The 19,048-nt window shown below is 45.9% G+C and overlaps 1 protein-coding gene across 5 annotated transcripts in view; it reads left to right on the top strand.

Annotated features, from left to right (window-relative positions):
• Window positions 1-19,048, top strand: part of LOC144722396 (adenylyl cyclase-associated protein 1-like) — a 32,920-nt gene that overhangs the window by 10,343 nt on the left and 3,529 nt on the right. For all 5 annotated transcript variants that reach the window (XM_078600633.1, XM_078600635.1, XM_078600634.1 and 2 more), the window contains 7 exons: window positions 1,662-1,747; window positions 3,348-3,453; window positions 5,843-6,044; window positions 10,069-10,298; window positions 13,462-13,585; window positions 16,612-16,694; window positions 17,728-17,868. In XM_078600633.1, coding sequence (XP_078456759.1) covers window positions 1,662-1,747; window positions 3,348-3,453; window positions 5,843-6,044; window positions 10,069-10,298; window positions 13,462-13,585; window positions 16,612-16,694; window positions 17,728-17,868 — 972 coding nt within the window. The remainder of the gene's footprint in view (window positions 1-1,661; window positions 1,748-3,347; window positions 3,454-5,842; window positions 6,045-10,068; window positions 10,299-13,461; window positions 13,586-16,611; window positions 16,695-17,727; window positions 17,869-19,048) is intronic.

Here is a 19,048-nt window from a genome sequence, read left to right as displayed (position 1 = left end):
GGGCCCCATATCCCCCCTCCTCCACCCGTGTGCAGTCCCTTGACGCCAAATACAAATTTTTGCGGAGTTTCTGTTCCCCCCCCCCCCCACCCCTTCCAAAGTTCGTCGGCTTATTGTACCGGACTCGCGTTTTGTAGCAATAATAAAAAAAACTGATGACATTTGGTTTTTACCACGTTTTAGGTAGGTAAGCAATAACTTACACATACTAGCCTAATTACTGCAAGTTTTTTATTATCCGTATTTTTGTTTCATCTGGACCATCTCTCGCCTCCTGTACTGCAGATTATAGAGAGTTAACTTTTTTTTCTTTTTTAGGTTAATAGAGACACTTTCTTTGATTCGCGCTGAACTGCCGACACACCAGGCTGCAGGCGTTGTGTTGTCAAATTGATTCTTGATCTCACGAGACCTACGTTGAATCGTAACTTGGTAGTGATCGATTATTTTAAAGCCAGCACCCAGAGAAACCCGTGCATGTGATCCGTCGGTATGCATTCACAAAACCACTTGCTGTGCTGTCTTCTCTTGGCCACCTTTGTAGCCCACATGGATTGATAGATTTACCACAAACATCTTCTTGGTTCTTTCGGTAAAGTCACGTAGAATGGAAATAATAAAATAATAAAATAAAACATTCTCACGACGTTTCGGTAAAGTCACGTAGAATGGAAATAATAAAATAATAAAATAAAACATTATAAAATTATTCTCACGACGTTTCGGCCACAACGCAAGCAGCCGTCCTCAGGTAAAGACCCGACAGACCTGGTCTTCACCTGAGGACGGCTGCTTGCGTTGAGGCCGAAACGTCGTGAGAATAATTTTATTATGTTTTATTTTATTATTTCCATTCTACGTGACTTTACCGAAAGAACCAAGAAGATTACCACAAACACTCATCTCCCAGGCCCTGTGTTACAGCTGCCACTATCACAATGTTATTTTCTAAACAGAGGACGTGGGTCTCATAAGGTTTCAATAGTTAGTAATGTTTTTCTACAATTTTTAATTGAATGCGCATGGATTGTGTTTGCGTGTGGGAGTGGAGGTGCATTGGTTAACAGTGACATGGTGCTGGCCACAATCCCAGCGAAATTGGGTTCCATGCTCAGCCTCTCATACCGTCGATGGGAAATGGCATCCGAACTTAAACCTTGGGCCGCCACCCTCCGTGAGATTGACTCGGCTTCAAATGAGTGCCTGTTATTATGTTGTACTGGGGAGAGATGGCCATGCCACTTCCTCCTATGCCAAGCCGGCCTTGACAGGTGCTGCCTCTCAGCAACTTGCCCCAACAGCCTGCAGAGTCCGAACACAGCGGAGCTTTGTCATTTTGCTGTGTGTCCTCACATCAGAGTGAGCTGATGGGCTGCCAGTGCTTGCATGTGTAGCCCTTTAATACAATCACAAGCCTACGATGCTTGTGACCTGCTGTCAGGTATTACTGGCTTGCTCTGGCCTTGGGTAACCTTGGCTTGTATTCTCACACACAAGCGATTATTATTATGCTGGTTTACCCAGGAAAGGCCCTTTGTAGGGAGGCCCTCATCCAGCAGCGGAAGAACAATAGGACTATACGCGTACACTATAGGACTCTGTCTGTACATTGTCAAATATCGGTGACGATCCTGCCGTCTTCTCTTCCTGCCCAATCGCAGTCCCCCAAGCCCGGTCCCTACGTGAAGGAGTTGAACGATGCCGGGACGTTTTATACCAACCGTGTGCTCAAGGACTACAAAGACAGGTACGTGTGCAAGCACGGCCTTTTCCGTACGTGTGCAAGCACGGCCTTTTCCGTACGTGTGCATGCACGGCCTTTTCGGAGCGCCAACAGATTATCATCGGCCCGATGCAGCTGTTGTATATATACACACATGTGTTTGGTGTGTCTCTAGGCATCACCTTTTGAATTAGTGGCGCTGTATTACCAGAATTGATGACATTTTTGGCAGAGAGCATCGATGCAGTGGTTGGCACAATGTGCAATGAAATCGACGACCCGAGTTTAATAACCCGGCCACAACAACTAAACAATTGGTGGCGGGGGTGATATCAGAACCGGTCGGCAACCGGTCCCGACCAGCATGGTGAAATATGGGTCGAACAACCTGCACTCCCAACACGGCGTGGAGGAAGCCTTCATCCAGCAGTGGATTGACAAGGTGCCTGTAAATAATTGATTTTAAAATAATGAAATATTCGTGACTGTATTTTTGTTTTGTTGAGCATAGTTACATTTGCGCAGGTCAAAAACCTCCAGTATATATTTGCGTAAGTCCAGTTGTTTTTATGTAACGTGTGGTTTCAATGCGGTTGGGTTTTTAACCGAGCCTTCAGATTCACCCCCCCCCGCCCCCTCCCGTGATAGTTCATCGTTCATTTGCAATCAATTAGCGTAGGCGCACAGCGCGTATCTCGCTATCCGCATAATCATTAGGCCACCCGCCGCGTTCGTGAAATTGGGGAGGTTTGGCCGAGTTACAAAACTCGGACACCCTGGTCGGTCACGGAGACCCAGACCGCCAGAGCCTCGCAACGTAATGATTCAACCTCCGGCGAATCAACTTAGGAATGTTGAGATTAAGTTTGTCTTGTACGCTCTTGTCACGCAGACATGGGCGGCATCTGAATTACAAAGTCGTTAAAATGTGTAATTTCACTACGTTTGTAATTTTGTGAGTGTGATGGGTAATTTTGGAGTTAAATTACATGAGGCATGGTTCAGTTATCATTTGTATCTGCAGTACATCTCCTCCATTAACATGCAAACTGAATGTATTTTGTCGATCTGTAAAAAAAAAAAGTTGTTCGTACTGGGTCTCTCATTGGGACTGTCTTGTCTGTAATGTCTCGCTTGTACTGGCTGTATCTGTACTACCTGGTTTGTTCTCTCATTTAGTCCCTCGGTTTAAAGAGAACATTTTGCGTAACGTTTGCATGAATTGAAGTCAACATTCCTGCACTTTCTATTCGATATATGTACCGTCAGCGGAATAATACATTTTAGTCGATGGTTCCATGGCTCATTGCCTAGTTATAAAAATCTTACTTAAAGCAAGAGTAACATTGGAATACATTTCGGTGGGTTTAAATTGTTGGGGGGAAGGTGGGGGCGTAATATGTGGCATAGTGGTTAGCCTACCGCCCTATGAAACAAGCCACCTGAGTTTGATTCCTGACATCAGTGGCGACTTGTATCTGCATAAATTCCCCCCCTCCACTGCCCCCCACCCTTCTGCATCCAGAACTGACCAGCGTGGTCAAACAACGCCCCATCTATTGGTTGGATTGACCAACATAGCTGTACGTGTAAATGTACGGATTGCCTGTCTGGTGTATTGCAGCGACAAGACCCACGTGAACTGGGCACGGGCGTACAGCAACATTTGGACGCAGCTCCAAGCCTACATCAAGGAGCACCACACCACTGGCGTGAGCTGGAATAAGTCTGTAAGTCGTCTCACAGCAATGCTTGCTCCCCCCCGCCCCGCCCTCACACTCAGAGAAATATCACCCGTATAGCCTTAAACAGACGGTTAGGGCAATTGCTTTTAGCGAGTAGCGCTTATGAAGGCCGGCATGCCACATGAGGGGGTGGGTGGCCATCACCACGCTCGGCTGCCTTTGTCTCCCCAGTGGCGATGTTAACACACTGCACTAGATACTCATTTGAGGCTGAGTCGACCTAGGGGAGTCCCAGGACCGCTTTAAATAATTGTCACTGGTGTTGGTGGCTGTGAGTGGGGATCGAACCCGGGTCTCCAGGTTCGTAGAGCAGCGTGCTAACCGCCACACTACTGCTCCCCACGCATGCACTCTGGCAAACACAACGGGGAAATAATGATCCAGGCCAGGGTCTCCACAGGAGGCTGTGCCACTTGAGATTCGCGCAGTTAACTGATTGATTGATCGTCTCGATTCCATCGCGCGTTAAAAACCCGGCGGCCGCTCTTTTGGGACAGGCGCTGTGAAGAAAAAAAACACACCGCGCCCTCTCCCCGTTTTATTTTCACCTTGCCACGCGCCGCGCACGCGAGCATGGCTGCCGAAATTACTTTTAACGCCACGGCGCCCGGGATCGCAAGCCCCCCCCGACCCAGCCTCTGGGCGCCAGCTGGCTCCGCGTAGCTGCATTCGCAGGGGTTAATGTGCCCAACCTGGCATTAAAATTCATGTGCAAGGAGAGGAACAAAAAAAAATGTTCCTTTTTGGAAGGCGGTGGAAAGTGAGTTGAATTTTAAATTCCGGCACACATTGTGTACTTAGAGAAAAAAAAATTAGTTGGGGAGAATAAACAATTAATCTTTGCCCGTCGGGCTCGGCACTCTTACATGTCTCCCGGCAGAAGTGCTGCTGAGGAGTTGATCAATAATTGTCATAAATGCCCTGAGTGCTGGTGGAGACAATAGCTTTATTGGTGAGGATGTGTGTAATAAAACGTAACGGTGAAGCCCATTTAGTTACTTTTGTTCATGTACCTTCTGGTGGAAAGGCCTCCACTAGAAGATAAGGGATATTTTGGCCTAATCTTACATGCTGACCCCACTGGCGTTTTGGGAAGATGTGGGAGTTAACCACACTTTACGGCACACGACCTGCCGATCAACTTAAGCTGCCTTGTGCCTATTTGTTCTGCTGGGTGGACAGAGGTGAGGAGAGGAGGGATGATATTTAATAACCATGCCCATTGTTTGAAACTGCCGCACCCCCGGGAGAGGTTTGTACGATGATAACATGAAATTATTTCTAACCAGGTGAATGCCCCATTGAGATGAAAGGTTCTCTTCAAAGGGAGACATGGATCGAAAACCTTACAAAGGTTAAATGTACAACTTGAGCTTTTAAATCGTGACAAGCAAGCAAAAATACGGATCAAAAAAACATACCAGGGCAAATCACAAACACATACAAGATCGTAAATTTTGACCACGCAGAAATGAATGTTGCTTTTGACTGGAAATTAAATTCAGGAAATCGGACTGGTAAAGTGCAGTTTTAAATGTTGGACAACCAGAATTTCAAACAAATGGAAATAAAAACATTCTTGTGCATTACAAAATATGTAAGATGAAATCCCAGGTGTAAACCATTCCTCAAACAACACCAGCTCCCCTTAATTCATAATGTCCGATGAATGAATATAACAGCTTGATAAGAGCTGACGTGGTCAGGACTGTTTTTAACCCAAATACAACGGTGAGTTTTCCATCGCTTACAGAAAGCGTTAGAATTTGTCTCTTATCACCGTTAGGCAGTGCCAAACTTTTCCCCACCAGTGATGAGGGAGGGCTTGTCCATACAACGCCTCTGATGCATAATGGTGCGTTGGGCAATGATGGCTACACTGCCATGCTGATGATTCCTGAACAGAATGAAACCGGTGTACGGCAAGACCTCGCCTAACGCGTTGATGTTCACACTAATGCTTTTTTCTATCACGCGGTTCTTAAATTCGGGAACACTTTTCGCACAACGTGGAACGCGCGCGCCGTTATTAAATGAAAAAAACCCGTTATAACGTAGAAAGCGCATGTTATAGCGCGGTTTCTGAGTGGTCGATGGCGAACTACTTTGCTGAGCTGTGGAGCTAAGCGGTACAGCGATACGGTACGCAGAATGATACATTAACGTGGCAGCGTGTACCCTCAGTGTGCGTAGTAGTACATCATATCTCGCCAAACTTTCTCGTGACATTTACGGGGGAACTTATTATTTTAGTTTTAACGTGGCACTTTTCAGGAACGCATCTGCCACCTAGTTAATCAACGAGGACTTTGCCGTCCGGTTATCTTTGTTGTCCTGCTGCTGACGGCCATCTCGCCGTCTTTGCGCTGCTCAGGGGAGCCAGGCGACGGCCGCAGCATTGCCGTCCTGCCCGTCCGCCCCCCGTCCGGTGGCGTCGGGCCCCCCGCCACCCCCACCCCCGGGCCCCCCGCCCCCCCCCGGACTCGCCACGGCTCCCAGCGGTGGTGCCGGCGACGCGGCCAGCTCGCGATCGGAGCTCTTCGCTCAAATCAACCAAGGGGAGCACATCGCGAGCGGTGAGACTTCTAGCGGGGCGAGGCGGTCACCGCCGACGCTCGTGTAGGGATTGTTTTTTTTTAACTCAACCCCCTCTGTGCTGTGATGCTCTCGATTGGGGCTACTCACTGGGCGGCAGGGTTGCCGTCGAGCTATTTCTGTTCCTCCGCTTAAGGTTGTCCCTGCCTGGAAGGAGATCGTGTTTTCGTCACTGAATTTTCTATAATTGAAGGAATGGAATTCACTTGGCATGTTACGATGCAGATAAAATTGTAACAAGTTTAAAGTCTCATTTTTGCTGAATTTTTTTTTTTTCCCCCATCTCATTTTCACTGTTTTGTTTGTCTCAACCTCCCCCTCTTTGGTATTGTGAGTATAGAAATCTCTTTTAATCGATTTAATTGATGCATTGTGTTAGATCTACGAGCAAACCAAGGTCTACTCTTTGGGAGGTTTCTCCTATTCTTATGCTGCTTCCACTGTCTATATCATTATTATTGGAACTCCCTCCACTGATTGTCTGCCCGATTCACAACCCGACCACGTTCAAGTCCAGCCTTAAGACTTCCCTCGGCTCCTGAACTCAATCCTCTACGACCATCACGTCGTATTCTCATCAAGCGCAATTGATGGAATTGACCGTCGTTTTACGAACGGGGACGATGCACGTGCAACATTTTACACGCTCGGCAAAAAACAATACAAATCGCTTCGAATGACGTGCACGCAAATCGGATCGACTGGTCACGGACGAGCCGGAGGTGCAGAGAAAGCACGCTGGGGGGGGGGGGGGGAAGCGCTTTTGAAGTAATTTCTGCTCCCCACACCGGGCCCCCCCCCCCCCCCCGCGGGGCTTCCAACTCCGCACGCGTCCTTTGTGGCCGGCCAGCACGGTGTCCTGGGGCGCCACGGTGGCGAAGATGTGTTAACTTCCTCGCCTGGTATACATGAGATTGTGGGTCCGATCCCAACCTTGTCGCCCGCATATTTGTCGTTTGCATGCTCTCCCCGTGGTCGCGTGGGGTTTTTCTCCTTGTCATCCGGAGAAAAACATTAATGAATGTGCATTTCTAGTATTTGGCTGCTTTAAATTTCAACGTGATAAGCCACTTCGTTGCGATGTCATTTGTGGCCAGGTCGCTTCTGACAATGAGCTATATAGCTCAGGGGGCCTTACCTGGTTAAATAAAAAATAGTTTAGTTTAGCTCTTGCGAGAATTCATAAGCGATCCCTCGATTCTGCTTTGCGCCACAAGTGGGACATTGTAGCTTTGCGCCGGGGAAAGAGAATTAATCGCCTCCTATAAATCACGTTACCCTGCCATTGTAGACGGCACGACGGCTTCATTTAGATGGATGGTGGGCACCGCTTGTGTCTCCCCAAATGACAACAACAACAATAAATCGTAATAGAGGTTTCTTGGGTTAGATTCTGTAAATATAAATGTGTGGTTATACCTGCCACCACCCGAAACAGACAGTAAGGTTTGTCACGTAAAATAAACATGCCGATTCGTTACTTTTACAGCACACCGGTGTGTGTTGGAGAGCACATCCACAACATTTACAATCTGAGTACGATGTTTCGCCATTTACTACAACTAGCATCATCAGGTGGACAGCCAGAGATGTGTTAAACTTGTTAAGCTGAATAATAAATCAGCTGGTGCTTATTCAATGCACGTTTTTTTTAAAGCAGTTCAGCGTTAATTGAGATTTTTTTTTTCTCCACTGCAAACATGGGTGTCCATCCGAAGAATTAATTATGAGGTTTTTTTTTTTTCCGTTGAAATTAAATGTTAAATTTGTGATGTTGGTAACGACGCTGGCATGTAACGATTAATCTACTCGTGCATGTAACGATCTAACGTTTACAGTTTACACGGGAGAACATACTACGAAGTACGAATGAGACAAAAAATAAATGGCTTAATTCGTATATAGGCATTTTTATGTGTTGTGCGGAAGCCGCTCGTTTTAAATGACTTCTCGGGTTGTTGTGAACTTTAGACGGCTTTAATTTTTCTTGAAAGATTACAGCGGTTAGCACTTTGCTTGCGAATTTCATTGGCACGTAGAAAAATACTTTGCATTTAGCCGACATTCATTTAGCCTTTGTCATTTTAGCGCCCCAGGTCACTCTTGCAAACGAGACTTCTATCCTGGTCCCTTGAGTTTCTCACCGCCTAGTTAAGACTGCAAAGTAAACTTGAAACTTAGCTTCCGCTTTACAGCAGATGGCGAGCATGAGTAGCGGATCTTCCACAGTCACCGCCAGGAATAGCAGAGTCAGAAAATGTATTCTAGATTTGAAGCTTTCGTGACTACAAGGATTCGTACTCTTTGTTTTTTTCGGTAAAGTCACGTAGGTAAAAAATTAAATGGAATAAACGAAAAACAACTAAATTAAATCACGACGTTTCGGGCGCAACACAAGCGTCCTTCTTCAGGTGGGGACAACGTAGCGAAAGCACAACCGCTTAAGTGTGTCTAAGAGATGGCTGTGACGAGGAATTATATAGTCGCTGGGGATGGAGGGAGGGGAGGGGCCATGGTGAGTGTGTGGGCGGGCCTGTGGGCTGGGAGGCTACGATGTGAGGAACGGGGTGGGTGCAACGTACGGAGTCAAACTGAAGCTTTGTGATGCCGGGGGCGGAAGTAGATAAGGAAGCTAAGATTAAGCAGCCGTTTGTTATGCTGCCGGGGGGGTAAATTGCGCAAGCTGAAAACAACGTGTGGTAATGGTGATGGTAGTGTGTGAAGCTGGGGGTAACAGACTGGGAACATGGATATGATTATGCAAATACATCTAAACTGGCTGTCTAGCAGTAAACTACACGGCAGCTAAAGTTTTAATTTGGTTAATTACATCCTTCCAATGATTGCTCAATTTGAATCCATCATCTCGGTTGAAGTTATGTCAGAAAATGTATGTTTACTGGAGGAATCCGATGATAAGCTATCATAGCTCTTTGTCACAGGAATGTTGGCCGAAATTCTCCTCTGACTCTGGCAAGCACGCTAACTGCGAGTGTTATGCAGTACATTTTTTTGTGAAGTAAGAAATACACCAGTTTGAACATGAATAATTTAAGATATTACATAATCGGTGAATAAACAGCCTGAGATGTTTTATGAATTGAAGATATAATGCAACAAGCAAGATAAGCGTTGAGTTTGGATATAAGCAATGGTAGATGCAGACATGTAGAATGCCTGAATAATGCATTCAATTAATTTTGCATTGCACGATGTAAATCTAGGAATGTATCCTCCGCCAACTCGAGGGCATTATCATCGTGTACACAGATGGGAGCTTCTGGAAACGACATTTCTCAGCACAAATCCCTACTGGCTAAATACACTCAAGTTAACAACAACACCAACACCGTTAGTGGTTTCCTGGTCAGGCAAGTTGTGGGGGCAGTGGTCTTATTCTATTCGCAGCCCTGACCCATGGGGGTGTTTGTTCCATATTCCTATGGCCGAGGTGCGTACATTCGTAGGATCCCCGCCGCGGATTTCCAACCGAACGGTGGGAGGCACACAGCGCCGCGTTCACTCGGGACCAGACTCTCGACCTCCCGACCTGCGGAACCCCACACACCCTCGATAACACGGCTGCCCGGGCGGATGGAGAAGCGGGAAAGGCATTGGCCTTGCAGACACAGCGGAGGAAATTAAACTGAGCGATTTGACTGCCAGAACGAGTGAAATTCCGGTTGCTTGACCCAACAAACTGACCTCGTGACTGACTCAAAGCCACCCCCGATCAACCGACTTGACGAACCCGACCTGACGGAACTGATAACCGACCATCTAAGCCAGGGGTCGGCAACCAAAATAACAAGAAGAGCTGTTTTTTTAAGAATTTTGAAGAACAAAAAAATCTATTTCCAAAGAGCCGCAATGCATGTGAATATATACGTACATCGCCTCACGAAGCAGTCCATAAAAAGAGCCGCATGCGGCTCCGGAGCTGCAGGTTTGCCAACCCCTGGTATGAGCCAAAGACCTTTCTTTACCCTCTTATCACTTCCGCAGGCCTGAAGCACGTCTCGGACGACCAGAAGACTCACAAGAACCCGACCCTGCGCACTCAGGCGCCAGCAGCCGCCGCCCCCAGCCTCTCTGGGCCCAAGCCGTTCACCTCGCCCAAGCCAGGCGCAGCCGGCGCCGGGAGGGCAGCCGTTGCCGGAGCGAGTCCGGCTGGCGCCGCCGCCGCCAAGAAGCGGCCGCCGGTGCTGGAGCTTGATGGCAAGAAGTGGAGAGTGGTGAGAAACTTAACAGAGCCCCATTTGTTTGGGTGAAGGCGCTGCGTTTTTCTTATTGCTTTTATAGCGATATTCTTTAGCCGGTGGCTTGTAGTGGGCTCTTTGACCGGCCCGCTGAGAGATGCGGCTTGCTGCGACCATGAAGGGAGATAGATGAGTGAGATGAGAGAGATATGAGAGAGTCGGAGGCGAGGTAATGATTTCTTGAGATGAAATCGGACATGATGTGAAGACGACAGCAGCCCAACGTCTAAGTGCTTTGCGGATCATTTCACAGTGGGACAGCTTGGAGAGGCATTCACCCAACAGTGAAATTGATCATGAGGATAAGATGAAAGTGAGACAAACTCGAGAGATGATGGGCCCGCAGACGAGAGGAGATGGTTCGGTTGTCAAGCGTATGCACGCTGCGACGTCACGTGACATCGTCACGTCTCTATACGTGCCACTTACGGCGCTATGACATCACGTGACCTGTGATGCCATGTGGTTCGCAAAGCACGCACTTATTTTATCATCTGGCCTGCCAGAAAGTGATAATTTAAAAAGCCTTATTTTTTGCAAGCTGTACATGTTGCAGAGCTTCGGGAACATTCAAACTTCTTTCGCACCGTACGTCACCAACCGTGCGAATCGGAGGTGCGGCAAATTAATGAGCCAATAGACTGCAAAGTGTTAGGATCAGGTGTGTCGTTGTGTGGGGCTCTTGTGTGACGTCGGTGCAGCGATGTTACGAGAGCAGAGCGGTGGCTGTACCCTCACGTGGTTTTAAAGTCTTATTGTTCTTATCACTGAACTTCAAAGTGCTTCGACAGCCTGGGCCGCCACACAGCCGCGACATGTATCGGACAGATAAGAGCTATTTATTTTTAAATTGCTTATTCCTTTAATTATTTTTCATAAGCCCTTAATTAAAATGATTTCCTTAGGCAGTGTGTGGCTAATGTGATACACTTGTAAGCAGCTGGAGTGGCTAATTTGTTCATGGTTTTGAGTCGCATAGGAAGAGGGTTTACACTTATTAAAAGAATTGCAATATGTTGCATTAATGGATTATAGTATAATAATAATGTACAGCTTTCGGTAAAAAAAAACTGCTGGATGAATGCCTCTGAATGCTATCTCAGTCATGGGGGTTATCTGACCATACTTCACCACGCTGGTTAGTGCGGGTTGATGAAAGGTTGACCCAGGACTGGCTTGAATAGCATTGGCCACTGGTGTTGGCTATGGCCAGGAATTGAACTTGGATCTCCGGGTTCATAGTACAGTGTGCCAGAGGTGTGGACTCGAGTCATGTGACTTGGACTCGAGTCAGACTCGAGTCATGAATTTGATGACTTGCGACTCGACTTGGACTTGCATAACAATGACTTTGTCCCACCTATGAGATGTGGACTCGAGTCATGTGACTTGGACTCGAGTCAGACTCGAGTCATGAATTTGATGACTTGCGACTCGACTTGGACTTGCATAACAATGACTTTGTCCCACCTATGAGATGTGGACTCGAGTCATGTGACTTGGACTCGAGTCAGACTCGAGTCATGAATTTGATGACTTGCGACTCGACTTGGACTTGCATAACAATGACTTTGTCCCACCTATGAGATGTGGACTCGAGTCATGTGACTTGGACTCGAGTCAGACTCGAGTCATGAATTTGATGACTTGCGACTCGACTTGGACTTGCATAACAATGACTTTGTCCCACCTCTGCAGTGTGCTAACCATTGTTTCACCTCTGCAAACGCTGAATATGGAATGGTTTTATTGCAGCGCAGCCGTTGACAATCATAATCTTTATTTAGACTGCTGGAGGAATCCGATAAGATTGTAAAGCTCTTTCTCACACAGATGATCAGTAGGGGCAGCAGGTTACAACAGCAAACAATACAGAAACACGATAGGAGTGCACAATAGAGAAAAGGTAAGCAAGTCACTATGAATAAATATCAAATATACATAAAGTAAAGAAGTGTAAGTATTCTCAGGTTTTTTCGGTAAAGTAAAGTCACTTGATGCAGCTAATTCGGCTGTGACGGTCCCACCTGATGACGGAGACTTGTGTTGCCTCCGAAACGTCGTGAATTTTATTTTGTTTTGTTTTATTTTACTTTCATTAATTTTAATGTTTTTACCTACGTGACTTTACCGAAAAAACCTGAGAATATGAATCATTGCAGTCACGAAAGCTTCAAATCTAGAAGTGTAAGTAAACTATTTTAGCAGGTAAGGCCCGCTGAGCTTTGTAGTTATTTTTCAGAAGCGACCTGGCCATAAATGATAGCTCAATGGAGGGGCTTGTCACATTGACATTTCTAGAAGGCAAATCCTCTAAACTCGTGTTTCTAAATGTGGAGGGAAAAACCGGAGGACCCGAAGAAAAATCCACACGATCCAATTATATTACTACACGAATATAGCACTCCCCTTGTGAACATCTTATTCGGCCACAAACATATACTCCGAATTATATTCCACAGGCTTTAGTGACACACGTATTGTGTACTAGTATATTTCTCGTCAATCCACCGCTGGCACGAGTGCCTCACGCCATGCGGTGTTGTGCAAGTTAATTGACCGTATTTCACCGCGGTAGTTTGGTGAAAGCGGCGAGGGGCATAGATGTTTGGAGCTTAATGAAATGCAGTGACATTTTTTTGCGCTGCATCCTGCTAGGAAAATAGCCCGAGCTGCAGCCTACAAACGCTTATTATGAAATCCATGGTGGTTGCCCATCTTACATGCACGATGAACACGGGAAATCGTCAGTCTCCAAGATGGGAACGATGCCCCGGGCATGTTGTTCCCTCTGTGCATGTGTGCGAGTGTCAAATGAGTGTGGGGAGCGGGAGTGTAGCAGTTAGCGCGCTGCGCTGCGAACCCGGCAATTCAGGTTCGATTCCTGCTCACGGTCAACACCAGTGACGATTATCTGAACCAGTCCTGGGTCTCCCGTAGGTCAACTCAGCCTCAAATGAGTACCTGGTGTGGTGTGTAAACATTGTCACTGGGGAGGCAAAGGCTGTCGGGCGTGGCTTTGGCCAACCTAACCCCATCGTGTGCCTTCCCGGCCTTCATCGGTGCTCGCAAACAGCACTTGCCCCAACAGGCTATATAGGGGATCTTTGCCTTTGTTCTGTGCGTGCCCCCCCTTTAGGAGTACCACGACAACGCAAGCAACTTGGTGCTAAAGGACACGGAGCTGAAGCAGGTGGCGTACATCTTCCAGTGCAACAACAGCACGGTGAATGTCAAGGGCAAGATCAACTCCATCACCGTCGGTCGGTCACGCACGCACGCTCACTCACACACACAGGCGTTATCCGTACAGCAACGTTGATTTCGAAGATAAATTCTGCCCACTCAAAAGCGCTCCGATTTATCTCTGGTGGGCGGCCCTGTTGTACCGGCTAGTGATGTAACATTGGCCTAAAGATGTAGCCGTAGCCTATAGGTCCGCCACGGATGTGACTATCTGCGTCGCTCCTTCCTGTAAACTTATCGGCCTCTTTGGAGCGGTTCCACCCTTTTGGCTGCCATTAAATCGCTAGTCTCGTTCCATCGGCCATAGGTTTTCCCCTTTTTTCTGGCAACAAAACTCTCTGTGTTGCATTACATCACATTTCGATATTTTGCGAGGTTATTTAATTTTAGTGTGCCTTCCTCCTAATTTTCAAGCTTGTGTGCCGTGCCACGTCGTCATCTTACTTGAGCAGCAGCAACACGTTGCCGTCCACTCATTGATATGCTAATTTTCTCTGCTCCCTCCCTCTCTCCGTCCCCGCCCCCCCTCTCTATATTTAAGGGACCGTCACAGAAACGACCCCTCTCTCTGTGCCGATATGTGTCCTCTCTGTGTGTCCTTGTGATGTCTGTCTGCTTGTTTGTCTGTCTATAGTTTTCTAGTTAGATTTTTATTGCTATTTCTTTTATGCCTGATGATGATTGCTTGTGTTGCAATCGAAACGTCGCTATTATTTTAATTTATTATTTTATTTTTAGACGTGACTTAACCGAAAGAACCAAAGAATAAAAGCCCCAGCCTTGGTGCGTTACGTAAACGGAGCGTATCCGTTCACATCAAATGCGCGTGCCGCAATTAGACATAAATTGTGCTCCCGCTAACAGTATAGCTGAGGGCTTCTGTTCATTCATGGTACAAATATAATAATAAAAGCTCAAGTTACTGCAGCAAAATATATATTTTTGTTGTTGTGTGAATCTGCCCCAGGCACGAATCGCTTCATCTCCTTCCCGTCTTGCGTACTTAAGCTTTGGTGTGATGAATTGCTTGGCTCTGAGCGCGCTAACCAATTCTCTAGCTTCATTTAAACGTTTAAATGCGCACGTTCACTTTAAATTATAAAGACGGCATTATCGCCCAACTCGTAAAAACCCACAGAACGCTGCAGGGTTGTTAATTTTTATCTGCAGTTAAAAAAGAAAACGAGGAGAGACGAACATGATTGCGGCATGCCGCGCGTACAATTTTCATCCTAAAGTTTTCATATTTTAAATTGGGAAAAAAAATCTGGAAACGTGGTTTTCCTCCTCGTCGAAGTACCGTCATTAAAGCTGTTACTTCAGTTTTGATTTAAAGCTTTTGTGACTGCAGGGATTCATCTTCTTGGTTCTTTCGGTAAAGTCACGTAGAAGGGAAATAATAAAATAATAAAAATAGAACATAATAAAATAATTCTCACGACCTTAATTTTAGAACTTTCGTGACTGCAGGAATTATTATTTGTTTCTTTCGGTTAAGTCACGTCTAAAGATAAAATAATAAATTAAATTAAATAAAAGAATACGACGTTTCGATTGCAACACAAGCAATCATCATCAGGTATAATGAAATAGCGACATAAAATCTAACCAGAAAACTATAGACAGACATATTAGCAGACAGATATCACTATGTATCTTGGTGATATCTGTCTGCTAATATGTCTGTCTATAGTTTTCTGGTTAGATTTTATGTCGCTATTTCATTATACCTGATGATGATTGCTTGTGTTGCAATCGAAACGTCGTATTATATTATTTAATTAAATTTATTATTTTATCTTTAGACGTGACTTAACTGAAAGAAACAAATAATAATTCTCACGACGTTTCGGCCACAACGCAAGCAGCCGTACTCAGGTGAAGAACTGGTCTGTCGGAAAGACAGCGTCTGAATGAACACCACCAGGCTTGGCAGCGTATATTTAAGAGGAATTTAGCATATTTATGGGAAATGCAGATATGGGATTACTCGCTACTTGTGGAATGCGTAGGAGGTGGGGGGGGGGTTTCAAAGTCATATTATGCCCGTGCATTATGCAGGATTAGCAGCATCAAAGGGAGGGAGTAGGGTTAGCATTAATAAAGGGAAGGAATGTTAATAGTATGGAGCTGCAGCAGCTAAACCACCACGTAAGAAACTAAAATATAAACTACATCAGTTGTTTTCCTTCAGTTGTTTTACTTTTGCAAGTGTGCACATATCCATTTGCCAATTTTACATCGGTTGTGCTTTTGGCGGTTTTGTGAAATGAAGCATCGATTGAGGACTTTCTCACAGGGCAGGGCCTGGCCCCCCCTCGTGTTGTTAGAAGGCCTGCCGAAGCAGATGTGACAGAACAACTTCCGAAATCCGTTTGAGTGACTTATTTTGAAATCGACATACCAAGCGGGGGGCGCTCATTCCCACATGTCCTGCCTCAGGAAAATGTTCATAACGTCCGAGTCAAATGTTTATTTTTGTTCGTCACAGCTGGATTTCAATCAAATTAACAGCAATTATTACATTTATTGGTGGGTTTTATAATAAACGCAACACGTTCATCAATATTTCCCTTTGAAGAATATAAATATATACTATAATTGGCAATGTTCCTTCACAAAAATATTTGTGCATCTGCACCACTGCCAACACAGTATCACAAAACGCGTTTTGTTTAACGATGGGTTTTAAAGTGCATTCAAGGTATGATTTGAGAAGCCCGTTCAATCCTAAGTGTGTGGCTCCTTAGATTCACGCACAGGGATCTCAACAGAGGAGGCTCGGGGCTGCCCCACCAGAGCCACCCGGCCACAACAGAAATCAAATTTTATTATAAAAACGTTACAAGTTAATTTCGTTTAACTTGGTGGGAACTGAAAAGAGACCAGGATAGTGTCGTTTGCAGGAGTGACCTGGGTTTTGTCCACTGGAGTAACCTCGTTTTTTTTGCACGATTGAACGGTATCGTGTGTTTACACGAATCGGACGCAGTGTTGTGCGATGGCAAGCTCTGCTTCTTGTGTTGTCGGCTGCCCCTGGCAGATTCCTGCAAGAAGCTGGGCCTGGTGTTTGACGACGTCGTGGGGATCGTGGAACTCATCAACTGCAAGAGCGTGCAAGTGCAGGTGGGTTCCAGCACCTGTGGCATGGCGTGCGGCCTCCCGCAGTTATTTTTTATTTATTAGGAATACATTTTGTTACTTTGGAAGGCTTTGTTTAATCATCACAATCCATGGGTCGATAGCCTGTAGGTGTCCACTGCACATTTAATCATTTATTTCCACTTTCCCCTGTCGTGTGCTCAAGTTGTGCCTCATCTTTCTGGCACAAGTCTTATGTAATAAAGCCATTATCTTTGTTAAATAGTGTCTGCTAACATAAAAACTTGTCAGTTCAAAACTGATTCGTTCATCAACTTAACGTTTCCCAGCATCCCACGGTGTCTCCGTGAAAAGTGCGGTCGCAAATAACCAGTCGTTCAATCTCTCTGCCCTCTCCCTGTGCTCTGAAGGAGGACCATTGCTTTGAAACGTCAGCCTGACATATACGTTTCTGCCGTGTTAAGGCAGCACTGTTGGAAGCGAGGGGGGGCTGTGTTTGTGCGCCGCTGCCAACGCAGTCTCTCAACTCTCATTTCTGCCACATTTTGTTTCTTTTCGTTTACTTGTATCCAGCCGTCGGTGCAGCGGGGGGGGCGGGGGGCGAAACATTGCTTTCCGATTTCGTAAGCGCGGTTTTTTTCGGTTGAGTTACGTTTTTTTCCCTCCCGAGCGAAGTTTTTGTGCAACGCTTTTAACGTTTTGCCTGTGCGTGCGTAATTTTTGTTTTAATGGTAGCTGCGTAATCGACACGTTCCAGTGAATTATGGCTAAGCACAGAATAATAAAACCCAACTCAACTTTAGCATGAACACGCCGTATTATTTTGGCTGCTATTAGGCAAGATCAATTAATGCGGTTGAGTGTTTTCTGATTTGTGCTTGTATTCTCCTGGCAATGCAAACCGATGTAATTTTTTATTCTTAATTGAATGTGAATTTTGGTTAAGCAATGGTCTGAAGTTTCCTATATTGGAGTTCCGGACGTCATTTTGGTTTGGTGTGACGACGTGACACCAACTGCGCCCACCACTCCTCCCCCTTTTCTCATCCGCTCTCAGGTCCTGGGCAAGGTCCCAACCATATCCGTCAACAAGACGGACGGTTGCCAGATCTATCTGAGCAAGGACTCGCTGAGCTGCGAGATCGTGAGCGCCAAGTCGTCGGAGATGAACGTGCTCATCCCACACGACAAGGACTTTGTGAGAGACGCACGCGCGCTTGCGTACACACGCACACACGCACGTAAACTGACGGATCTGCCCCCGTGTAGCCAACATCGGCGGTCCCCAACCTGTGGCACGTGCCAATCGGAGGTGCGGGGAAAGGAGAACAAACTAAACACACCAAGCTGTTTTAAACAAATGGCTCTTTAATCTTCTTTTAAGAATGCATAGCGTACTCGCTCTTGCGTGCACGTGCACGCGTGTATGCGCACGAGTGCCATGGTCAATCCACTGCTGGATGAAGGCCTCTCCAAGCCCGCCGCCACCTTTCGCGACCTTGCGATGCAACAATTCCATCCGCCGGATTTGCAGTATGCAAACAATCGTAAAAATTTAAAGAAGTAAAAAAAAATATCTGTTTGGAAAGTATATACTAGTAAGGGGGTACCCACACACAGTTGAAAGGTGTGGTACACTACGAGAAAAGGTTGGGCACCTCTGGCCATGCAATAGATTATTAGGTCAAGCGCCATTAGCGAGCACCTATTAAAGCTGGCTCCGGGTCACAATATCAAATGGTTAACCGCGTGCGTTCTCTGATCCCGTGCGCTCTGCTTTATGCGTCTCATTCCAAGCGTGCACCTCTGCTTATTTGTGTGTACTTTATTGAGTCCTGTTTTCTCTCTCTGCGTTTCTGATCCGTGTAATTTACCGGGTAGAATATGCACTGTTTAATATGAAGGAGTGTGTCAATGTTTGTAATTTGGTGTACCGTAGGTGCTTTGATGTATAACAGCATATAGATTGGCACTTGTCTCATCTAAATCTAGAATGTTTGCCACATTCTCTTTGCCTCTGAAATATATTGATTTTCACAAATATGTTAAATAATTGCTTCATTTAGTTTGATTACCCAATCGAATAACATTGATTACTTAATTTTGTTGGAGTTGATTTTTTCACACAATGAAGTATTTATTCAGCTTGACTGTGCATTTTTTAATAATGATTACACCCTTAAATTGTTGTTAGATGCTAATGGAATTTTTTTTCATAAAAATTAATTCTATAAAATTTGAATTTATAGATCATCCAAATGTGTGTGAATGGCATGATGGGAAAGAGGTGGCACAGCTAACATGGAGGGCTGAGGCCAGCTCCACTGAGAACCTGGGTTTGAATCCAGATCTCAGCCACCTGGGCTCTGAACCGCGTT

Source organism: Lampetra planeri, chromosome 14 (assembly GCF_965212315.1).
Source record: "Lampetra planeri chromosome 14, kcLamPlan1.2.h2, whole genome shotgun sequence".
Taxonomy (NCBI): domain Eukaryota; kingdom Metazoa; phylum Chordata; class Hyperoartia; order Petromyzontiformes; family Petromyzontidae; genus Lampetra; species Lampetra planeri.
This window is presented reverse-complemented; position numbering and strand designations above follow the sequence as displayed.